We start from the raw sequence: 24,195 nt of genomic DNA on the forward strand, positions 1-24,195 counted from the left end.
ATCGCATCTCATCCATACACCCATGCACATCTTACAATATAAACATAACAGCCAGCGCCAAGGCACCCAGCCTTCCCACCGTCCCATACGGCACGCCCAACTCCGCCGCCGCACCCTGGAACTGCATCGGCGGTGTCCCGCTAGGCTTGGGACTACCCTTCGTCCCCGTAGGCTTCGCCCCACCGGTAGCAGTCACATTCATGCGTCCATCGACCGTGAGAAAGTTGCCGGCCATGGGCTCCGCAAGCTTGTACTTTGTCATGAAAGCGACAATGTCGAAGCCTACCCTATCCGAAACATCGGCCTTTGCGACGCTGAGGTTTGCTGGCTGCGCGAACAGGAGTTGGACATAGCGGTGGGCGACGGTGTCTGTGGCGGGGGGACCAGGGGGGGATGTAGTTCGACGGGCCCTTCTCCGTGGTTGCGAGCACGGTGGCGGCGCCGCCGATTTGTTGCTTTGTGGCTTTGAAGCCCGTGTTCATGCAGTGGAGGAGTGTGCGGCGTTTGGTGGAGCCGTTGGCGGGGGGGCACGTCTAGGTCGATCATTACGAACATGTATGTTTCGCTAGCTTTGGCCATGGCACTGGTGAGGGCGATTTTCGGTTGGGTTTGGACGTCTTTGTTATGTTAGAATTTTGTCTTATGAGAGACAGGAATGGGGAAGGCGACATACCCGCTTTGCCAAATAATTGACCTGCTTCCATGATCATGGTCGAGTTGTAGATGACTTCCAGTTTGGTGTTGACCGAAGGCTTGAAGCCTGTTGGGACTTGCGCCTGTGCTAGCACGGCGAGAGCGACAACAGCGAATGCTGTAGAGAAATGCATGACGAAATTGAGTAGGAATTTAGTTTGTTCGGTGTGAGATTCGGTTCTATGATGCTCAATGCAGTAAAGATGGAGTGTAATCTAACTTCTGCATAATTCAACGGGGAGCTGCTGGTCTACATATACACGAGATGGAGTACGCGTCTTCAAGGCATAGGTAACTTCCGTGGCACATGATGTCGCAGCGCGATTGTAATGAATGCCAGGGTTTCGTGCTAACACCAGGGCTGAACTCCGTACGCGTGAAACGGGTAGTGCGCGAGACACCATCTGTCACGTCTTGGCAACGTCCATGGCCAAAATGCTTGATGCGGCTTCTTCCAGATACCCTGTAAACGGATGGGGTTGAACGCTTCGTCCCGTCGCGCGCATCCTATGGAAACTTGTAAGAAGTCGTGACAGTCCGTCTGCCTCAGCCGTTCAAACTTCACAACTGAGGTGGAGATGTCGAAAACCTCAGGATCCACGGAACGTGGAACAGTTGGAAACAGTTCTACGAAACGTACCGCCTCCCGCAGTGGACGTTGTGAGTCAGCGCGACAATCCAGTTGGACCTGGACTTTTTTGCGCTTTTTGCGCCATGAGATTGAACGCTTTTGGTGTATCAGCATAATTCGCAGTGGTGGTATGAAGCTCAACAGGTTGCTATATCACCACAAACTGGAATCATTGCTTCTTTGAATTTCGTGCTTTGATGTGCGATGACATTTCTCCACCACCTGTTACCATTAGCTCGATGCTCCACAGCGCTACCCGCGAGGCTGCTGCTGTTCGAGAAGTGTCTTCTAACACCATGGCTGAGGTTAGTGACCACCCGAGGCACACTATTGTACTAGATCAGGCGCCACGGACAAAGGCATTGTCTCAGTAGCGACGACGGACTTGGGAGAAGCTATCTCGTCTCTGTCAACCGTGTTGCCAAGATGTCAGCGTGTAACAATACGGCGAAGGATTTGTAACGAGGGGATAACATGGCAACTCCCGCGATATCATATGCCAAATCATGCGATCCGACGTCAGTATGATGAGAGAAGAAGAGCCCAAGGGAACACAAGCGGGCAGGAGCTTAAACAGGTGCGCGCTAACGCTAACAATATGCACGTGATAGCGCGTAAAGCAGCACCTGCAGCGTCTGTGCTTCTAGGCGGAAAATCATCACCACACTGCAATTCAGAATTGAGGCAACACCACCCATGCCTTCAACAATTCTCAATCGCCAGATACTTGCAAAGTATCCATCATGTTGCCGCAGAGCACAAATAGTCAATGCTGCGTGGACGTCCAGAACGCCTACCCCGCATTGGCCACTAGCGTTCCATATGCAGAAACGCAAGCCCGAAGCCTCATGTCTCCAAACTAGTGGCTTCTCGTCGTCGTCGCGCTTGCTGGATTTACAGGAATTTTTGAGTCCCGTGGTATCCAGCGATTTCAACGAAGGCAAAACCAAAGTCTTTTACAGCTGTAGTAAGCGCGACTCAGAACTCGCTGCCCGACACTTCCTAACCCGACTATTACCAATCGTTGCATTTGATATGCAATGGGCTGAGGACGACTGCTCAAAAGAAGCTCTGCAAAAAAAAGTCGGGCTGATACAAATTGCTACCGAGGATAAGGTTGCCCTGTTTCATCTTGGGATACATCCAGGGAAGACGAGCCAGGACATTATCGCGCCTTCATTGAAACGCCTGATCGAAGATCCGAAGATTGCAAAAGTAGGCATTGATATTTGGAATGGCCACTCTTCTAGACTGAATCGCTGGTTCGGACTCAACCCAAAGGGCATTGTAGAATGTAGTCACCTATACCGGCTGGTCAAGTTTGGCCGGTCGGAACCCAAGCTGGTAACCACTCAGCCTGTGAGCTTTGAAGATCAGATCCTAGATCAACTCGGGCTTATCTTGGGAACGGGAAACTCTCAATGCAGTTTTTTGGGCGGGACGCTCAAAAGAGAGGAAAAGGATCGTGCGGCTCGCAAAGCATATGTAATAAATCGGCTCTACAGGGCCATGGATAAAAAGCGAAGTGATATGAGGCCTAGTCCACCAATGCCGATATACGCAGAATGCTACCCAGATGGCAAGATGTCGTCAGATGATCCAGTACTGCTGGACGCCGGCAATGGTACCACTACAACGGCAGAAAGGTTCTTCTATAAGAACCTAGCGACGAGTTCACTCATACGCAAAATATCTTCCAGCTCACACTCACCCTTTGACGCTTTTGACGACGACCTTTCCACCGCCACCTCAAGAACAGAACCAAACACCAACAAATCCAGCGACCCCTTCTCCCTCAAATACCCAGACTACAACCTCTTACCCCGTGGCGGCCGAACCTTTAGCATGGACCGCAATCAACCAACAACCGTAACAAAACCCGACCCCACTTTCCCACCCGACCGCGACTCAACCCCCAGCATTCTCTCACAACGAGCCTACATTAAATATCAAAAAGTTCATCAGCACTCCTCCCGTCGTTCGCGCAATAGTCCCAGCCGCCTACCGCAACGATCGATTTTCCAGAACCAAAAAGGTCGATTCCGACCCCTTCCCCGACCTCGAACCATCCCCAGCATCCTCCCATTACGAGCGTACAGTCAAAAGTACAAAGTACCCCACTACGTTCCCTCCCCCCCGTCGAACCAGTCCCATCCTTCCAGCGAGTATTAAGAATCAGAAATGCTCCACCCATTCCCGAACCAGTCCCATCCAGTTCCGCCGAAGAACGTCACTTCAAAGTCAAACATGTTACCTCCACCCCTCCACCACGCCTCCGAGAAGCCCCATCACACAACACCGACGAACGCATCTTCAAAAAAACAAGTCCCCTTGGTTAAAGAGCCTGACCCAGTGATAAGATTCCACCAATCACACCCCAACGAGAATGGCACATTGTACCGCACCGACCTTGTAAAAGACAAACTATTCAAGTTTAGTAACAGCGTGGCGTCCAAGTTGCCTGATCGGGATGATCGCTCCCCGCAGCTGGTGTCATGGACTATGATTGGTTTGATTGTCAGAAGAAGGCCGCAGACACAGAGGGACTTGGATAAGATACCTGGACTTGAGGATTTGGCTGTTGCATGTGAGAAGACGGGAGTGGATATATTGGAGAACATTGTTGAGCTTTTGAGTCAGGAGACGTGACAATATGTAAAGTAGTCGTTTGTAGAATAAATCTCTACATTTTTTTTCGTCCTTCATGATCATCATCGATCTAATTTGGTATGCACTCTATGTCTACAGTATTGACAATGTAAGAACAACTCAATACGCTTTTACCACCACCTCCTGTCCCACTGTATCCAGGCATCAAACGTGTATAGTGCCTGATACGCAACGTCAACACAACTAGGCCCACATGGCCCTGAACTTGGTGTCAAAGTCCTCCTTGAGAGCCTTGAAAGCCTTGAGCACGTTCAACAAGCCTTCGCCCTCCTCCCAAGCAGGCGGCTCCTTGTCCTCGTCGTCCTCAGCGTCCCAACTCTCCTCTACCTCAGACTCCGCCGAGTCACTACCCATCTCATCCTCCCAAGACTCCTCAACCTTCTTCTTGAACTTCTTCTTAGGCTGAATGGTCAATTCCTGCTTGACAGGACCCTTGTTGGCAGAACCAGTGGTGGCTGAGCTAGTCTCTGTCGCGGCGTCGGTCGGCAGCATCTTGTCTTCACGGTTTTCCTCCTCGTCATCACCACCACCACGGACGTCGATGAAGTCGAGATCGGACTCTGTGGCAAGGCCCAAGAAGCTTGACAGACTTGTTGTGATGGTCGCAAGGGTCATACTCAAGTCGTTAAGCACGAACCATACGTCTCCGCGACGAATCTTGTTGGCCGTGATCAAAGCGTTCACGTCGCCATGGTTGAAGAAGTCGTACAAGTAGGCGTTGAGTGGAAGATCGGAGTCTTCAGGATAGAGGCCAACGTGAGGAACAACGGCCTCTTCAAGGAACACACCAGAACGGCTGGTCGAGCACAGATCGTGAATCGAATCAAACTTGTCGTCGTATCCGGAGAGAGCAACAAACGAGGAACGAGCCTTGACATTCTTGGGCTGGCCCTTGGATTTGTCTCCACCGACTTTCACATCGGTCAAGGGGAGGGTGTTATCCGGCTCCTGGATGTGTTGGTCGACAAATGTGCGCACGTAAGCCGTGAAGATGTCAAGCGTGGTCTTGTTGTGCTTGCGAAGGACATTTGCGGCGTGATCCGGCATGGGAGGTAGGAACACAATCGATGGACTCTTCTTGACGATTTCCTGTACATACTCCTCATCGGCTTGTCGGCAATGAATACGACCAAACAGGTGTGACATTGTAAGCATAAGTTCGCGGAGCACAACCTCCTTGTTGGTGTCGATCTTTGCGCAGAGCTCGTGGAAGTATCCATCCTTTAGCAGCGCGTGGAAAGCGAATGACGAGTTCTCTGTGAAGTAAAGATGGGACACGGCGCCCGCAAAGTTCAAAGGTACACCTTGTCCATCCAAAAGATGTTGTCTCCGGAGATACTCGATGGAGAACCGTAAGTGATGAAGCACCGTCATCTTCGCGTCCTCACCGCCTAGATATAATCGCGGCTGTGAGAGCAGAGAGTTGACGCAGCGGACAGCAAATGGCGCGTTCTCGGACGAGTGCAGTAACGTGAACAAGCGCAGTACCAATGTCGTTGTGATGGGAAAATGTCCGTTAAGGTCTGGCAGGCGAGAGCTGATGAGCTTGTGAATCTTGCTAAGAGAAACTCCGTGGAACACGACGTTTCCAAGCATGTCGAAACCTCGACGTCCAGCACGTCCAGCGGCCTGACGGAAGTTGAGGGCACTCAAGAATACGGAGTCTCCTGAAAAGACCACAGTCTTACACGGCATGTTGATACCCAGAGCGAGTGTACCTGTCGCGATGACGACACGTAGGTAGCCCTTTCGGAAGAGCATCTCAACACAATACCTGTACTTTCGGTTCAAACCAGCGTGATGAACACCAATACCGCGCATGAGCCCGTCGATCAGCCATTCCTCTACTCCGCGGTAACGCAGTTCTTTGGCGTGTACTGCGAACTCTTCTTGTGACAACTTCTTGTGGTCGGCAAAGTGGAAGCCGTCGAGGGGCTTGTTCGGATCGAAGGATGCGAAGGCGCTCACTTCGACGTTGGCGGCCTCCTTCATCTGATCCTGCTTGGTCATGCCCTTGGAAGCATCACCACGAAGACCCTGCTTCTCTCGTCGTGCGACCTCCTTCTTCCAGTCCTCCCACTGTTGCAACTTGACCTTCCACTTCGGGCTTGTCTCTTTCCAGGCAACCTCGGCATCCACGAGCTGCTTCATAAGTGTTTGGCACATCTTTTCGCAGATTGCGCGGTCATAGTTGAAAATGATACCTGGGAGCGCATCCTGCTGTTGAAGATCAGCTAGCAAAGGCAGTATACTCGAGATATCGTGACTGATCGCCATTCCTAGCTCGTCCAGTTGTGCTTCATTGTCAGCAGCGTCATTCTCAGCCTCATCGATCCGCGGAGCATCTTGAAACTTGGCCAGAGACTTGCTGAGATCCTTACGGACCGCCTCAAAAGGACACTTGTCATCAGCCATCCAATCGGAAAGAAGCTTCTTGAGACCAGACTGCCATTTGATGATATCTGCCTTCTTGATGACAGTCGGGAGTATGGTGGAAGGATCCAAAGACTTATCTACTGGATAAGCTTCGGTTTGGTGCTTGCACATGGATTGCCAAAGGGTCAGGCAGTCGCGGGCCTCGAGGGTCAGATCGGATGGTAGGCCGCGGGTACGGTTGATCAAGCTGGCTACCGGATGTAGGAAGGCAAAGTCTGCGTGCTCATCCAGTCCGAGTTGCGCAAATGAGCGGTTGTTTGGGAGAGGCAGGTAGCTAGCAGCATCGCGTTTGGTGGGAGGCGTGTAGATAAATTTCCGAAGATCAGAGTACCTATGTGGATGTTGCACCATGACCAACTCATTGCCTGCAGCTTTCTGGGAGGCTGAAAGCCAATCGTTGAAAGCTTCGGCATTTCCAACCGTAGCTGACAAGGCAATGATCGGGCAAGGGGCCATCAGCAGCAGTTGTTCCCAGACCATACCGTCCTCTGCCTGTCCAATACAATGAACCTCGTCGAAGATGATCCACTTGACCCGCTCTGACCAACCCTTAGCGTTGCTAGGTGCCAGCAGCATGATCTGTAGGATATGAGGCACTGTTACTAGGATCTGACAACCCGTAGGGTTATTGATTCGGTAGTCTCGCGTGTGAATACCCCATACAGACTGGCTGTACTTGTAGTTCTTAGAGAAGCGAGCCTGGATTTCGGCGGCAATCTGATTGACCAAGGCCTTTGTCGGGGCAACATAGACGAGAACATCATCGTTGTTAGCCTCCAGGACTTGCTTCATGGCGTAGAAGGATATAAAGGTCTTTCCTGCTGATGTAGGGGCAATGACAAGAAGACTTCGACGAGCATCGATTTCATCCAACACACGTCGTTGCCATGCATCCGGCTCGAATGCCACACGAGGATCGGGTGCAGAGTCAATTGTGCGGTCAAAGTACGGTCCGCAGTGGAGTAGCTGAAACTCCTCGGGAGAGAGGGTCAGAGCCAGGTCCGATACTAATGTCTCTTCGAGGGAAAACTTGAAAGGCAGCTTCCGGTCGCCTTGAGCTGTAGGCACCTCCAGCGTTGGTAGCTTCAGACGCTCTACTGTCGTGGCGAGACATTTCGCAATCGTCTTAGTTACGGTTGCGTAGTTGCAGAGAGACCGTGCGGTGTCGAACAACAACGCTGCGACGTACAGGCCTTTCTCCTTCTCGTTATCACGACAGAAGCGTACCCACATTTCCAGGAGAACATTCAACATGTACATGCGCACGTCGGGACCAATGACTTGGCGCTGAGCCTCATTGCGGTCGGCGAGGTACTGTCTCGCTTTGTTGTATCTCGAGGCTAGGTCGACTTGCTTCTCCAAACCAGCACATGAGACAGTCCAGGCTTGATACCACTGCTTTGCATTCTCCTCGTCTTTGCGCTTAGAACTTGCTGCGATGTCGGCCATCATAGCCTGTTTAGAAGCATTGATGTTTTTGGTGCTCTGTCTCTGCTGCTGTTGCTGTTGCTTTGGGCGCTTGTTCTCAAGACTCTGGGCGGGTGTCGTCTTCGACTTGTCTCCGAGAGTAATAGTCTCTGGATCCAACACTTTACCCACAGCGTTTGTAAGACTGGCGGCGTAAGATGTCATCTCTGCCATAAAAAACTGGTTTCGACGGAGGGCTTTCTTGGCTATCTTTGGGTCTTTTTCTACGACCACCTTTGTCTTCTGGTTCAGCGATCTCTGGTTGTGCCAGTGAGTAACCTCCCGGAAGATGTTAGCTGTTGTTGGGTCGGCTTTGCCTCCTTGGCGGGACACATCCAGCTGGATAGGGGCCAGATGGGGGTCGAAGATGTCGTTTGAAAAGGGCAAAACCTTGTATGCGGAGCTCTCTTCGTCATTTTCGTTGCTGGGGTCAGACCCTGTACTTGTGAAGGAGACTGCCGGTTGTGATGGAAGTTCTAGGCCATTCAGAGCCGCAGTGGCTTTGAGTAGAGTCTGGAGGTGCTCGCTGGGCTCAGCTGAGGGAGTGCGAGCACACGAAGCAAAGAGTCGTCCATCGATCAGATCCGCCATGTCGCAATCTGGGTGACCGGCAAAAGCCTCTGACCACGCAGGACTGCCGATAAACTTGCGTGCCTCTTGGCAGAACTCTAAGATGAACGAGCTAATTTCTTCAGGAATATCAGAATGCTTGATGGTGCGTTCTGAGAGAGACAACTCCGAAAGCAGTGCTGCCTGGTGCAGTAATACAGACGACAGGTCTTTGTTCGAGGATGATAACTTCGAAGCCACCAATATTGTCAGGTATTCGCGCTCAGTAAGAAGTTGGTCACATGACGTCCTGATAGTCTGCAGAAAGCCGCGCATGTGAGATAGATCAACAACGTCGGTCAACCTCTTGTTTGTATGGGGCTCCTTTCCAATGTTAGCAAATACACAGAGGATAGACTTAATGCCTTGGAAGGCCTTTTCATATGTGACTTCAACTCCTGGAGTGAACTTTGTCTTGATTGTATTTCACGAGAAGCAGAACTTACAGCTGAGGAAACGTCCAAAGTCATTGAACGTGCGTGCTCAAGGACTGTTGTGACCACCTTGGTGTCTCTCCACTCTAGTCCGTTGACAAGTGCGGCACTGTAGCCTCGTTGCATCATACTGTAAATGAATGTGCGGAATGACGACTTGTACTCCTGTTGGCGTTCCTGAAGCTCTCGGGTCTCGCCCTTTAGAGAGTGTAGTGACTTTTCCATCATCTTCTTACGGACGTCGTTGAACGAAGCTCCATCATGACAAAGAACAAAGTAAATATCTGTGGAACGCAGATACTCGGCGAAAGCATCGGATGATGAAGAAGCGAAAGTATGGACCTCAACCTCGGGGACAGCGTCCGGCAGGTTGACCTTGAGATGGCGAATGATGGCTGCTCGTGCAAGCAAGTACTTCTCGCCGATTGCTGGCGACACATCCTGGGGTATGCAAAGGTCTTGGTGTTCGTCGAAAAAAGCAATATGGAAATTGCAGCCTCGAGAAACAAGACCCTGTAAGAACTTCTCAACACCGTACGCAGCGTGTAGTAGTTGGAAGCCAGGGTCGAAGTCGAGGTGCGGGTCGGTAAAACACTGGAGCAGGAGTGATTCGCCGTGCACGAGAAAGCGCTCGCTACCTGCAAAATCGCCGACCAGGTCGACCCTGCGGCTGTAGAGATTCGAGTACCATTTAAGGATCCGCTCCGACGTCTCCTGCTTATCGGCAGCCATGATGGGTCTGCACGAGAGCTGAGGGTGTAATGGAATTAGTAGCTGCAGTCAGCAGCAAAGGGGTGATGGGAGAGTTGTCCTCCTAATCGTCCAGAAAGTGGCAGTTGTTGTAAAGTGGGTAGCCACTGGTGGCGGATAGCGGGACTGTCGATCCCGTGCCAAGTCCCAACAAGCTCTGCAAACTTCGCAAGGCTGAAACAGCTCCTCTGCCGTATGGCTGTAGTTACGAGCAATTAAAGGAACGGTGGAATAGTCGTATTGTCAATGCACACGTACCTCGGATGTGATGTACGGTGAACTGGAGTTGAGTGGAGCCGGAGCTATCGTGTGCGAATCGAATCTGGCAAGATAGGTGACTGACTAGTGCGCGCTAGTACAGTAAGCGAGTGCCCAGGCTGTGCAAAGTAACACCAGCGGCGATGATAGGAAAACATATTGATGCAGTACGCGTGGAAAGAAGAATACAAACTAGATCTCAGATGGGTCCACGATGTCGGAGTCGAACGTCGCTTCGGTTACAGCGCCGGGGTCAGGTCAGATCCTGACAGGGTACAGCCAAAATGCCTATCTTAGCTGCATGAAACACATTGGAAGCCATGGTCACTCGGAAATTGTACAAAGATATATCTGAAATTGTGTATATAGAGCAAAGCGTCCCCTAGCACTATAGAAGGCCAAAAGACATGGTCTAAAACGCACGTGCCGAGATGCGCACCTATCTGCACTACCTAGACGTCCTTGTAACATCAGGAAGTAACATAGAATACGGTCGAAGAACATGGTACGAGGTACCTGGAGAACCTGGGCTGTGCAGCCCTTCTCTGTGGCAAGGTAATGTTCAACAAGAATTGATGTGACATGCAAGGCCCAGGCAACGACAGATGTTGGGCTGGAGATATGCCATTGCAGGTGTCGAGTTTGGTAGAGTAACGCAGGTCCCGTTTCGCTTCAAGGTAAGGTCAGATGGAGCTAAGGTCCGTGGAGTGCATCGTACTTACCGTAGTCGCCACACTACCCCGTAGTTCAGATATCGAGCGGTACAAGGGCGTCAAGCTTGGCATAGAGTTAGGCAAGTTGGATAGCACAGATAAGATAACTCACGGGAACAAGGCGATTCCAGTGTGCTGGACTTGGTGGTGGTTGAGGAGGAGGAGATGGGGGATCGTCTCTTGAGCGGTCTTGTGGCGGTGTAGAAAGTGATGAGATGGATTTAACATGGAATGAACGTGCATTAAGCAGGTCGCAGCTGCTGCCGCTCGAAGTGTTCGTAGTCATGCCCATGGTGATGAGGCAGTAGTGCTGTTTGCAAATGATGGTGAAGGGATCAAGGTATAGGTTATGGAGGGAGAGTGCAAGTTGGTAGTAGCAGAAGAAAGGCGGTGCTTGATGCTGGGAGAGAATGGAAGAGAATTTGGAAGAGCAAACACTAACGTAGAGTCTTGATTAAATAGTCTGAGGCAGCAGTCTTCCTACACTCGCAATGTGACAGTTCGAAAATCTGGCTAGTGGCTTACGGGGCATTCGCCTAGTTGGCAGATGCAATGAGCCAGAGAAAGGAACAATCAAAGTTGCAGCGGCCCGCCCGTGCGGATAGACGGGTGGCGTCAGGGAAGGGCTAAGTCTGAAGTAGCAGGCTGGAATGAACTACTCCTTTGGTAGAAAGGGAGCACAAGCGGTCGAATGAAGACGTTCCCCGGAAAGCTGGGGTGAGATTGATACGGATCGGTGGTAAAACGTGGCAACGGTTAGGGGAACGGCGAGCCACAGTCGACCTGTTTGTGTGCCTTGTCAGGATAGGGATGTCGACTGCTTGCGAATATCATGCCGCGGGGAAGACAAGCCGCAGGCCGGATGGCTAGTCAATCAGTGAGCAGGGGCGGCGATTTTAGTTCAGAGGCAGTAATTCAAAATGGCGGTCTACGACACGGGCTTGTGGCGGGCGACAGAGTGGACATGTTTGTGTGCTCTTGAGTGAAGCAAACGCCGCGCAGTCGGCATGGCCTCATTTTTTAATATTTGGTGGGGATGGATGCTGATCTGGCTGGATGCATGCTCGTTGGCCCAGCGTTCATCGGTGTGAAAAGGGAACATGGTCCAAGTGGGTGGGAAGAAGGTGATGGGTTCAAGTGACGGAAGGAAGGCGCGCTAGGACGTTTGGAAGCCGCCAAGGCTGATGCGAGCCGTCACCTCCATCGCGACTTCCCATCCAGCAGCGGCAGGTTGCGCCTACCAATACTAATCCCGCACTGTAACCCTCTGCCTCTTCTCACACCCTTTGCAGCGTGTCACGGGGCTCGTATATGAAACACTGATCTCATCAATCTCCGAGCTCCCGCGGCGTCACGTCACCCACCGCCTTTGCATGCGCGCGTCCGATATGTGCTTCACTGGGTCGTAGGGCTAACAGTCACAACCTCGGTCCCTGCGTCACACGTCTTGGTGATACCTTCTGCGTCTTCCCACCGGCTACTTTCACCAGTGCCGCTTCATTAGACCACAGCACGCCCGCACTCGAACCGCCCCACCATCGCAAATCAAACCTTCCATAGACCTCGTACTGCACACAGGCGTCATGTCTTCAGTCTGGAACCCCGACAATGTACGCGACGTGGCCGAATCCGTGGGCATCGCCTCACTCGCCGACAACGTTGTCGAGGAGCTAGCGCGCGATGTCGACTTCCGCCTCGCCCAAGTGCTGGAAGAGGCGCTCAAGTTCATGCGACACGGGAAGCGGACCACGTTGAGCACACAGGACATATCCAATGCCCTCAAGGTGCTTAATGTCGAGCCATTGTATGGTTACGAGTCGACGCGTCCGCTGCGCTTTGGTGAGGCCTCACTAGGCCCGGGCCAGCCTCTGTACTATGTCGAAGATGAGGAGGTCGATTTCGAAAAGCTCATCAACGCCCCGCTGCCCAAGGTGCCACGAGAAATCACCTTCACAGGTAGGTGCCAGAACATTCCCCAGCCCGCATTCGCTAACTTCCAATAGCACATTGGCTCGCCGTAGAGGGTGTCCAGCCTTCAATACCGCAAAACCCCAACACGAACACCGCCGACCTTTTGCCAAAGGGTCCGAATGCAAACCCGCACCTGGCTGCTGCCAATGGCCTGGACAATGTCAACGTCAAGCCGCTCGTAAAACACGTCCTCTCCAAAGAGTCGCAAGAGCTGTTCAACAAGCTGTCTGGCGCCCTCATCGATGAGACCAACATCGAATGGCAGAATGCAGCTCTCGCAGCAATCTCGACAGAACCCGGCATCCACCAATTGACGACTTATCTCCTCAGCTTCATCGCTGAGAAGGTTACACACAATATGAAAAATCTCTTCATACTCAGTCAGATGATGCGTGCGGCCGAAGCCCTGCTCAAGAACCAGGCCATCTACCTTGATCCATATGTAGCCTACATGGTCCCTCCCATCCTCACATGCTGCATCGGCGGAAAGCTAGGGCCAACAAGTCACCAAGTGCCCTCCAACGCGTCCTCTGAGACTCTAAACGGAACCGCACCTGACTACAGCCGCGCTGCCCAGGACGCCTTTTACCTCCGGACACTCGCCGCCCATTTGCTCAAAGACATTTGCAGAAAACACTCGACATCGAATCAAGGGCTCAAGTCGCGAATCGCGCGCACATGTCTCAAGCAGTTCATGGATCCGGAGAAGTCGGTGGGGACACACTTTGGCGCACTACAAGCGCTGCTTCTGGTCCTCGGCCCTGGTGATGCACTACGGGGTCTTATCTTGCCCAACATCAAGTTATACAACGATGATTTCCTTGCTAAGAAGCTCGCCGACGACGGCACAAGGCACGACGCGGACATACTACTACAGGTGCTCGTGGGTTCCTTCCCAGCGCTGGTACCTAAGAGCATCAGGGAGAGAGCCGACAAGGCGAAGTCCGAAGGCAACTACGCCGCACCCAACCTGGAAGATCTTAGAGAGCGCCTTTCAGACAAGGTCGGCGACATTGTAGCCGGGCGCATCATTTCCAACAAGATGCAACTGGAAGCACAAGAAATTCTTCGAAAGGACTTTGACGTCTAAGACAGACCTGTATTCTTTTCATGCATTAAGTGGCGTTTAGGGCAGGGGATGCCCTTGCTTACTGGTTTGCACGATACCATCTATGCTTCCCATAGACAACGCTCTGAATCTAAAATCAAATAATGTGTGTCTCATTCATCTGAAGTATACCCTGCAAGCAGTACGTCGTCGTGATGATACCTCCTCCTTTGCAGTCAAAAAAGAAAACAAAGATATCTCATAAACCACATACCTCTACACTATCTTATGCAACAACCCTATTCCTCCTCTACGGCAATAACGACGACGCCTTCTCACCCCCCTCATCATCCGTCCACCGCGCTACCCTCGCAACGAACCCATCAACAGCCCCGTCCATTATCCCAAGCCCCTCCCCAATAAAACTCATACTCTTACTAAGTACATCGCTCTTCTCATCTGCCGTACTGCCCGCAGGTGGCGGTGCTGTACCCGCTTCCATTGCTTCCAGCGCTTCAGTGTCTGTGCGGTGAATGGGAGATAGTCGGGGCGACCGTGAGCGTGAGTATGGCCGGCGGGGGGTCAGTGGTATGGATGTGAATCTTGATGTTGATGTAGACGTCGCAGTGTGTGTAGATGTGTCGGCGAAAGGATTCTGCAGACTAGAAGACGTATACGTAGAATGGAAGAATGCTGCATGGTCCCTTTTCCACTCCATGGAAGTACGTCGGACACGTCCTTGCTCGTGCAGTGTGTTGGGGGTAGGGGGGTCGAGGAAGGGGTTCACAGGGCTGGATAGTGTGGAATTTGGTGTTAGGGCTGACGCTGCCGTTGACGTTGAAGTAGGCGGGAAAGGTGTACCAGGCGCAGAGGAAACAACTCGTTGTCTCACTGTCGCTGTAGCATTATTTCCATATGTCGACGATGAAGAAACTTGCTGCCCATCCCACGTGATATTTCGTTGAAGTGTATGTCGCGGTTGGTGTCGCATTTCTATTTCCTCTCCATCTTGTCCGCCACCGTGCGTCTCCCTCACACCCCTATATTTACTAACCTTATCCACCGGCCTCCGCTCCTTCTTCTTCCCCTTTCCGTTTCCCCAACCTTTCTTCCACCAGCCTGGTGGCACGCTCATGCAGCATACGAGCAGTGACCATGCGGCAGCCAGAACGGCGACGATTAACGTTGCGAGGAGGAGGAGTTTGTATTCCGTTGGTAGACGGATGAGGACGGTATTTGGTTGGCTCATTGGGATGAGCGCGCGTGGAGCTGTGATTGCGTTTGCGTCTGCGAGTGCGTCTGCGAACTGGGACAATGACACCGAGGGCGGGACTATGGGGTCTGGGTAGAGGAAACCTGGGGGCGAGGGGCGGGGGTACGATGACGATGTTTTGCGGGGTGTAGGTGGTGTGGTTGCGGTCGTTTGCTCGTGAGGCAGTGTGTGTGGTGTCGTCGCCGCTGAGTGTAGTGGTGGTGACCCTGGATTTGAACTCGTCTCCACATTTACCCTTCTCCCACCAGGCACAACACCGTGGATTTGCAAGTGATCGCTCTCTTTTTCGGAATGCTGTGTGTTATTCGTGCTGGTGACTGGTGTATATGAGATGTGACAACATGTACTTGTCTCTCGTTCCAAAACATCGTCATCATTCGCAAGTACGTCTGCTACCGCTGAATCCACCACGCCCGCTGTCTGACTTGCTTGTTGGGTGGTTATCGTAGTGATAGTGAACATTTTCGACTGGTGATACTGAACTGCAGGAGCCATATTAACGATAGACGGGTTTTCCCAACCGAAGGGATAGGAAGAAAAAAAGCGAACTGTTGATATAGCGTGAGTAGCTGCGAGAAGGTGCTGGCTGTGGATGGTAAAAGCGGGTGTGTGTGTGTGTGTGTGTATATTGGAAGTTTGATAATCTTCATCGAGAAAGTGCGAAAGGAAAAGAAGAAAAGAAAGAACGAGAGGCATGATTCAATACCAAGACACGGACAATGTCTCAAAGACTCGTCGTTATTGCCAAAAGCCGCGGGTGTGAAGCAAGAACGTACAGCAAGACATACACATGTGAGACATTGAACAACGAACAACGGGAGTATATGCGAAGGGGCGGCGCAGCATGGACAAAAGATGTGTTACCTAACTTCACAGGAGGCGACATGTGGAAATTGTGTTCATGTTGAAGTGATTGATTAATATGACTATAGTATCTATGCATGTACTTGTATGAATGAAGGCCATGCTGCTCTAGTAATGCTGGCAATATGAAAATGTTCCGCCCAATCGGGCATCGCAACAAGAAACCAGAACGTCTAGTTATATAGACTCTTGTTGTGATGATACATTGATAATATGCAAGAAACAACGCTCATGCAGCAACAATCGGCCGCGGTGGTATGGCATAACCTGTCATACGTGCGTTGGCGTCGTGGTAGGGAAGACGCCATGTTCGAACAAACATGTGAATGCTGCCCAGTATTTTCGCTCATCTCTTGTTGAAGTTGAGGTACTTTGCAGCGACGAAAAGAATGACCAAGTTACTAGCGATGAAGGCGGCAAAGATGCCCAAATCTCTCCATCGGTTGCTGAACTCATAGCCGAGAGGTTGGTAGAACTCATCGCCAACCTTGTAGGCGCAGTACTCGCACGCACTAGTTGCATTGTTGAGGATGTAGCCGGGCCCACCACTCGAGAAGAAGTCGCTCATGTATGTACCGCAGTCCTGTCCTGAAGGAGCGTTGAAGCGGTTATACTCGGCCGATGTGCATGTGACCTTGAGGTCATGAAGCTCAGTGACGATCATACCTCCGATCAGGCGCGTGAAGGGGTTAAGCTCGTAGAGCCATACTCGCCAGAACTTGGGGATCGAGGGCTTGGGAATGGTGACACCACAGAATAGGGCGAAGATGATCTGGATATAATTAGTTCGCTGCTCCAGCTATAAAAGTAAAGTGCAACTCACAATGACGAAGGGGTTGCAGTAAGAGGCGATAAATGGCGTAGGTGTCAAAGCAGCAATAGCCTGTCCCAGAGTAACAGAAAAGATCTCAGTAATCAGGATGATGAAGAACTGGTATCCAGCACGCGAGCTGTCAGAGTTTAGACCGGGGATGTAGTACAGCGGGATGAAGAAAAACACGGCACAGAGGACGCTGTAAGGCATCTCTGCGAGAACCATTGACAAGGCAAAGGGGAATGTCTTGTACGCTTTCGACATCTGCTCGCGGAAAGAGATCATACGCTGGACCGCGTACTTTGGTTCGACTTGGGCGAGAATAAGGGCTGGGAGGACGGTGACCTGGAAGATGATGAAAACACGGTACTGAAGGGAAGACCGAGAGTCGTTAAGTTGGAGGTACATGAGACCAGTGAGCAGAGCGATGATGACGTGATTGAACAGACGAGTGAAGCCGTAGTTGGGAGTACGCCAGAAGGACAAGTTCTGACGTCTGACGACCTGCTTGATCTGGTACGACATGGGCGTTGCGTATTCCTTCTGTTCAACTGGTTCAGCAGCACCGACTGCGGAGATGCGCTCTTCCTTGACCTGGGTGATGTAGCGCTTGACCTCAGCGAACTCCTCAGAGTCAGCCCAGATATCGGCCCAGTCGCGGTCACCAATACGAGGAGCAGAACCTGCACCAACAGCATCCAGCATCCACTCGGCGGGGTTTGCAGATGGTGGACAGTCGGCACCGTGGCGATGGAAGTAGTCAATGAGGACATGGGCGTCTTTGCCAATGTCACCGAAGTAAACACACTGACCGCCACGCTGGAGGAGCAAGAGTCGATCGAAGTTCTCGAAAAGCGCAGAGTTCGGCTGGTGAATCGTGCACAGGATAGCCTGACCAGCGGCGGCCAGCTTGCGGAGGAAACGGACAATGTTAAAAGCACTCTGGGAATCGAGACCAGAAGTCGGTTCGTCCAGGAAGAGAAGCAACTCGGGCTTGGCAGCGAGCTCAACACCAATTGTCACACGTTTGCGTTGTTCGACAGCTAGACCACTCTCGGGATCTCCAATGATGGCATCGGCAATGTCCTCCATCTCCAATAGAGCGATGACTTCTTCAACGTACGCATACTTTTCAGCCTGAGGCGTCTCGAAGGGTTGGCGCAAATCGGCAGAGAAACGGAGGGCTTCACGGACGGTCGTAGCAGGTTCGTGAACGTCGAGCTGTTCGGCATAGGCAGTTCCACGTTGGAAGGCGATACCGGGGGCCTTTCCATCAACAAGCTTGTCACCAGAAATAACACCGATGTTCTTGCGGTTGGCAAGCACATCAAGCAGTGTGGTCTTTCCGGCGCCCGAGGCACCCATGAGCGCCGTGAGTTGTCCGGGCTTGACATAACCGTAGATGTTGTTGAGCAGACGGAGCTGTCCGCTTGGAACAGGGACGTCATAGCAAAGATCCTCCCATGTGAGAACAGCCTCGGACGCGATTTTCAGGTCTGAGCCCTGGTCACTGGAGTCCTCTTTGCGATTGCGCTTATCACGCTTCTCCTGTAGCTTGGCATTGAGTTCCTTGAGTTCGCTGGTCTCCTTGACGAAGAACGTGACTGTACGACCACCAGCACCCCACTTGACAAACTCTCCGAGGAAAGCGTTGGCGAGTAGGAAGCCCACAATAAGAGCAATCATGATGCCGTAGTACATCCAGAGGTCCTTGGGGTGCCAGGAGAATGAGGTCTCAATATAGTCGGTACCAGATACGATTGGGTTACCGGCCTTGCTACCAGGTAGCGTACAAACCTGAGCATTGATATCGTTGTAGTTGGGTCCATACGGAATCAGCGAGTTGCCAGCACAAGTCAGATCCAGCCGAGAAAACTCGTTCATCATGAGAGCAGCAAAGCCGAGTCCGAGCGCATTGATGTAGAAGATCCAACGCAGCCAGACTTGCTCGGATTCCCACTGAATGAGATAGCCAGAAGTTAGCACAAACAAGGTAATGATTGTGGCAGCGAGACGAATGGCAACGTCGAAATCTGGGCAGAGACAACCGACTGTTCGGAAGAACAGAGTCATAGCAAGGTAACCAGTGACGATGACCAGAAAGAAAGTGAAGAAGGCTCCAGCATCTCGCACCAAGTTCGTCATGAAGTATACGATGATGGAAAAGACCAGAATCTGAACCGAGGCAAACAGAAGATCGACTCCAATCTGGGCTATCCAGAGGGCTGAAGGACGGTGGAATGTAAAGGCGCGGTGTTTGTTGACAATCGGTCTTCCCAACATGGTAGATGCAAGTTCAGAGAAGGCCTGGAAAGCGTTGAAAAGGAGAGCAATGAAGAGAACACCACCACGAGTGAAGGCGCCTGCCGAGGTGTCGGGGAGATCTAGCCAAACGGTACCGGTAATGATAGCAATGGCTATCGAGGTAACCCAGGAGACAGTCAAGGCGAACTTGTCCTGCCATTTGAGTAGGAATTGACGCTTGGCCAGAGCCCACACTTGGAGGTAGAACGGGATCGAATAGACGGACTTTTGTGGAGCATGGCGCTTGGATTCCTTGACGGCCAGTTGGAAATCGTCGTAAACGTGCTTCTCCTCCTCCATCTGCGTCTTGTAGGCCACCATTTCAGCATCCAGTCTTGCAGCCGTCTCGGATCGCTTGAAAGCCTCAGCGAGCGCATCGGGCGTCGAAGGAACGTCCTTTTCGCTCATGCCAGGCTTGAACTCGCGCTCGAAGGGGTCCGTGCAACCAGTGAGATAATCGGGAGTGGTTTGGCGGGGCTTCTCCCGGAATCCAAGACTCTCGAAGTAGGCACGAGCTTCTTGGGCAGGTCCAAAGTATACTTGGCGTCCGCTGTCGATGACCATGACCTTGTCAAAGCACTTGTAAATGTTCTCGGAAGCCTGGTATAGGGACACGAAGGTGGTCGTCTTGTAGATGTTGGTGAGGACTCTGAGCGATCGGGCGTAGTCGACGGCTGTGGAAGCGTCGAGACCTCTGGTACCTTTTTGGAAGTCAGTATATGCCGATGCTGTTTTCTCGCATAAAGTACTCACTGTTATCCCACGACATCAATGAGGCGCCAGTTATCATTGTCTCTGCAATGGAAACTCGCTTCCTCTCTCCTCCACTCACACCTCGCACGAAGGGGTTGCCGACAATGGTGTTGCGGGTATGTTCAATGTTGAACATTTTCAGCATGAGGTCAATGACCTTTTCCTTGAAATCTTGTCTGGAAAGTCCTGCTGGTCGCTTTCCGGGTACCTTTGTTTCGAGTGCGAAATCGAGCGTTTGACCGACGGTAAGCGTGGGGTGGTGGTTCTCGTCCTCCTCGCAGTATACAGCCTCACCTCGATATCTCTTCTCGAAGAAATCGGACTCAAAGGGGCCATATAGGACTTTGCCATCAATCTTTGTGTATCCATATCGTTGGTTGCTGATGACCTTGAGGAATGTTGTGCAACCGCTACCCGGCTTTCCAAGCACCAAAACCATCTCGCCCGGTTTGGCGACACCCTTGAAGTCCTTCAAGATGTCGAACTCCTTGCCCTTCTTACCCAACCCCAGGATACTGGCCGCCGTTTCGAAAACATTGAAGAAGGATACGAAGGCGTCAGGGAAAGTCTAGCCGAAGTGTTAGCCATCCCGTTCTCGTATAATCCATGCTCGCGTCAACACAGTCCGTACCTTGACATAATTCTTCACACCGCCTATGCAGTTGTTAGCCTTTGCCGTGTAGTTTATGCATCGTGATCGTACCAATGCCGCTGACGGTGAGACGGTCCCAGACCACGCCGATGCGTTTGGCCTTGATCCCAGCCGCCTCTTCTTGATCACGACTACCCCTTAGAGTAGCCTCGAGATCGAATTGTTCATCAGAGTCCTCTGACCCCTCAACGCCCGCTTTCTCCACATCGGTGCTAAGTCCCTGTTTGCGACTCTGCTTGCTTTGTACGCGACTTAACCGACGTGAAATGTTACTGGCGCGGGAGAGTTCCTTGGAAAGCTCGGCAAAGTCGGCTTCGGCCCTTTGGATGTCTACGCCACCGGTGGTATGGCTAAAGCCCTTGTCGTTCAACTTTGGCGAGTTTCGCGCAGTGCTGTCGTCGATGGATGCGCTTCTGGTGCTGGCATTGTCGGGCCTGATGTGGTCGCGGTTTGGGTGAATGGCCTCGTAGGTAGCACCCTCGGTGTGCTCCTGCACGTGGGTATTCTGTAACTGGTTGTTGTCCATTGTGGCTGCGACACGGCCGTTACAGGGCGTCCCTGCGCCTATACAAACAACGGGGTGTCCGGGGCTGCAGCGGAGACTGCCAATGTCTTACACTGCGGCAATAGATTAAATATAAAGAACGTACACAACCTCACTGAGACACAAAACAAGACAGCAGCAGCAGAGGATCGGCCGAGTAATGTCGCGAACCAAGGCTAATTGTTTAAATAAGGAAAACAATGCTACGACTCGGACTTAAGGGCAGTGGGGGCCTCAAGCCCGAAGTGGTTACCCTGGCAAGGAAGCGTGCCGGGTTATACTTGGACGAAAGCAGAAAATGGCCTATTCGGACTGCTCCGCACGGAGACAGCAACAGCGGTGTATCATACAGTACGTATCACAGCATGCGATTGACTCATCCTGCATCATTCGACTTAACCAGCACATCAGCATGTGACGCGCATCGATGAGGCGACCCGATCAACATAAGCCGTTTATGACGACGAGAAGTCGCCTACCATACGTACTTGAATGAACCGCTAACAAAATGCGCTCAATACGCGTCATGTTTGTCTGTTTCTCCCCTAAATTTATACATGCTAGGGCACACTGGAACAGAAACACGAAACCCGTTGAACTTTACCACGACATATCAAACCGCGCAAGGCAGCATGCTGCCAGCCTCGGTAATCTCTCTTGCGCGATACTGGACCCTTGCTAGGTCTGATATTTGCCGCTCGCTCCACATGGTTTTGTCAGCACTCTACTGTGGATCCTCTTGGCTTGAGTCATGTTCTGTTAGAATCACAGCTCCTACGGCAGCGGGCCGACTCGCTGTCGAATGGCAAACAAGCCACCCACTTTCTGCTTTTCCCATTCGACATGTTTGCCCTGAGAAGAAGATTCGAGCAAAAAACCTCAACCCACGGACCCGCAACATTCCCACCTGTTCTTGCTTTTCGCTGATCCAACTGCCCTGTGCCATGTTTGAACACTTACTCATGCCTGAAACATTTCTCGGAGAGGCGCTCGCTTGGCACCGGCTTCCTACGCGTTCATCCGGTATCGCTCATTGGCCTAGAACCTGAGTCTTCTGCCGCGATTTCGACTCATCTCGGCTCACTCAGACTATAGCGTTAGTCTGCCACGCTCGTGTCCACACCTCCATTGTGTGTAAATGTGGAGCTTGATGAACAAGATAAAAGGTGGGTTTCTCGCCACATGCTTGGCTATACGATAGTAAAAGCAAATTGCAACGCCCACCAATATACGTGTAAAAGAAAGGAGTATGAAAAGTGGTTCTACGATACTGTTCGGACGAACTGATACGAGATTTGAGATTGCACTGTCGGTCGCTCCAGTTACACAACGTGTACATACCGTATGCCGTACTTCACGGGTCAAGGTTCGCCTGAACCATGCGAAGAATCAAGGTTGACATCTGGAAAGAATTCTGCGCCCATCTTCTCAGCATGCCTGGCACTGGCTTGGCAACATGGAATTCGGTGTTTTGCTCTCACTCCGACTCCGTCCCATCGGTGGTCGTTGTGAAAACCTTCCGTATGCATTCGGAAAATATAAAACACCGAAATCCCTCACCGTACTCGTCGTACTAAGTACTAACCGCAAACGCCCATGAACACGTACGCAAGGCTCAAGTACCGGACATGTCACTCCTAAGCCAATATTCCTACGTAAACCCTTATCTCCATAATTCGTCCGTCATATCGAGTGGACACTCCACAGTCCTGGTAAATGGATATATGGAAACCATCAATAACGCGAATATGGGCCCGTACGCGTAAATCGATGCGGGGAGATATTGGACCAGTGTGCGGGACGCATGTACAGACTATGCACAGATTACCTGTCTAGGTAAGCATCAGCCCCATTGACGGCAAGTATATTGCTGGCCTATCCTTGCAAACATCGACATGAATAGGTTTGGTGAGAATGCCATAAGCCTAGGGACCCGAGTACAGATGTAAACCAGATGACATGAGGTATAACATGGAAGATCCATGAAAGGAGTCGGCACGGAATCTTCGATCGCACGCTTGACAATGTAACCCTGTCATCAATCGGCTTACGAGCTATTGTTACATACAGAACTAAATAGATAAGGGTATCATATGAAAGACATAACAAAGTCTCTACGATCCTCAACTGATATACTATTACGTAAAACCAGACTTCAGAACACGTATCTTACCAGCAACATAAAAGAAACTATTCAAACACAATTCTACAGCACACGAGCCTCATTATGCATGCCATACCAAAATATCACAAGGCCGACATCCGAGAAGCATTCGATGAAACCACATCACTCAAACTTCACCTTATCGTTCGCCCAAGCCGTCTGCAATACCACATCAAGAAAAGTAGAGAGACTCTTAAGAAGATGGGACAGACTACTAAACTTTAATTACCAGCATTTTGTATTCAAGCACAACAGTAGAATGTTTGGACATCCTGCAAAAACGTATATCGGAATATCTTACCGCCTCTCTTAGTCGACATCCTCCTCTTCTCTTCCCCCCATTTTATTCATCTATTCACCGAACTAAACATACACACATATTCATACCATTTCCAATCAACAATGACCCAATATGTCGAGCCTCAGTCAACGGCTAAGATCTCGGTCGTTTACTATGTCTCTATTTCGTTACCCGCAGATCTACCTTACAACACTATTATCATTTTCTTCCTCTTGTCCCACAAAGTCTCACTAGGAAGCCCGCAAAAGTGAACACATTCAGTAAAAATATCAGTTAAGGTACATAGAGCTCGTTTATCATTCCCATATTACCATATTCAAACACATGTTCTTTTCCCTAAAAGTCGATGACCCTCAATATCTCTTTTGCCCAAACATCCTACATACAGTCCTGGTTCCACATTCAACTTCAAGGCTCCTCGAAGATTAGGACCACGGTGATAAGTAAACCCTCCTCTGCCACAGATCATATCACTCAACCCAGTGTACTAGACCCTTTTTCTCAAAATCTTTCAACGGCGGAACATTTCCTGCGTATGGAGGTGTATCCCGAGTATCTGATAGTACCATGGTACCTATCCTTGGCGTAAGTACTAACCTAGTTTTAAGAACACGTCAGTCGTCGAGCTTTTTAACTCCCAATTGTTTCTTACGATAAGAACCTCTAATTCTGTTAGCCACTCCGCACTGGCACAAGCACGCCCGCACATCCGTACGCGCACGATCATCCACCTCATCTTTATCTTAGTATGTCGTCCTCGTAATGTCCTTGTACAACCCGCTCTTACAGCGACGAGGCTGTAGTGTATACGTAACGGAGGCTCCCTGTACTAGCACGTGTACAAGT

At 51.2% G+C, this 24,195-nt stretch overlaps 8 protein-coding genes across 8 annotated transcripts; 3 read left to right on the forward strand and 5 right to left on the reverse strand.

Annotated features, from left to right (window-relative positions):
• Positions 1-31: 31 nt before the first annotated feature.
• Positions 32-827, reverse strand: PtrM4_131670 (uncharacterized protein; the record flags this gene model as incomplete). Its single annotated transcript, XM_066109040.1, has 3 exons — positions 32-410; positions 554-617; positions 674-827. The coding sequence occupies 3 exons, from the start codon at positions 825-827 to the stop codon at positions 32-34; spliced, it is 597 nt and encodes a 198-aa protein (XP_065961032.1).
• Positions 828-2,146: 1,319 nt separating this feature from the next.
• PtrM4_131680 (putative 3'-5' exonuclease-helicase (Wrn)) lies at positions 2,147-3,496 on the forward strand (the record flags this gene model as incomplete). The annotated part of the gene is made up of 1 exon (XM_066109041.1): positions 2,147-3,496. The coding sequence occupies one exon, from the start codon at positions 2,147-2,149 to the stop codon at positions 3,494-3,496; it is 1,350 nt and encodes a 449-aa protein (XP_065961033.1).
• A 9-nt stretch (positions 3,497-3,505) lies between these two features.
• PtrM4_131690 (uncharacterized protein) lies at positions 3,506-3,973 on the forward strand (the record flags this gene model as incomplete). Its single annotated transcript, XM_066109042.1, has 1 exon — positions 3,506-3,973. The coding sequence occupies one exon, from the start codon at positions 3,506-3,508 to the stop codon at positions 3,971-3,973; it is 468 nt and encodes a 155-aa protein (XP_065961034.1).
• Positions 3,974-4,177: 204 nt separating this feature from the next.
• On the reverse strand, positions 4,178-7,882 carry PtrM4_131700 (uncharacterized protein; the record flags this gene model as incomplete). Its single annotated transcript, XM_066109043.1, has 1 exon — positions 4,178-7,882. The coding sequence occupies one exon, from the start codon at positions 7,880-7,882 to the stop codon at positions 4,178-4,180; it is 3,705 nt and encodes a 1,234-aa protein (XP_065961035.1).
• A 923-nt stretch (positions 7,883-8,805) lies between these two features.
• On the reverse strand, positions 8,806-9,672 carry PtrM4_131710 (uncharacterized protein; the record flags this gene model as incomplete). The annotated part of the gene is made up of 1 exon (XM_066109044.1): positions 8,806-9,672. The coding sequence occupies one exon, from the start codon at positions 9,670-9,672 to the stop codon at positions 8,806-8,808; it is 867 nt and encodes a 288-aa protein (XP_065961036.1).
• Positions 9,673-12,244: 2,572 nt separating this feature from the next.
• On the forward strand, positions 12,245-13,722 carry PtrM4_131720 (TAF6, Transcription initiation factor TFIID; the record flags this gene model as incomplete). Its single annotated transcript, XM_001941183.1, has 2 exons — positions 12,245-12,617; positions 12,665-13,722. The coding sequence occupies 2 exons, from the start codon at positions 12,245-12,247 to the stop codon at positions 13,720-13,722; spliced, it is 1,431 nt and encodes a 476-aa protein (XP_001941218.1).
• A 321-nt stretch (positions 13,723-14,043) lies between these two features.
• On the reverse strand, positions 14,044-15,448 carry PtrM4_131730 (uncharacterized protein; the record flags this gene model as incomplete). The annotated part of the gene is made up of 2 exons (XM_066109045.1): positions 14,044-14,048; positions 14,113-15,448. 2 exons carry the CDS (start codon positions 15,446-15,448, stop codon positions 14,044-14,046), a joined length of 1,341 nt encoding a protein of 446 aa, XP_065961037.1.
• A 715-nt stretch (positions 15,449-16,163) lies between these two features.
• On the reverse strand, positions 16,164-20,866 carry PtrM4_131740 (CcmA, ABC-type multidrug transport system, ATPase component; the record flags this gene model as incomplete). Its single annotated transcript, XM_001941185.1, has 5 exons — positions 16,164-16,589; positions 16,641-19,636; positions 19,689-20,256; positions 20,320-20,342; positions 20,392-20,866. The coding sequence occupies 5 exons, from the start codon at positions 20,864-20,866 to the stop codon at positions 16,164-16,166; spliced, it is 4,488 nt and encodes a 1,495-aa protein (XP_001941220.1).
• Positions 20,867-24,195: the final 3,329 nt, after the last annotated feature.

This window comes from Pyrenophora tritici-repentis, chromosome 7 (assembly GCF_003171515.1).
Source record: "Pyrenophora tritici-repentis strain M4 chromosome 7, whole genome shotgun sequence".
Lineage (NCBI taxonomy): Eukaryota > Fungi > Ascomycota > Dothideomycetes > Pleosporales > Pleosporaceae > Pyrenophora > Pyrenophora tritici-repentis.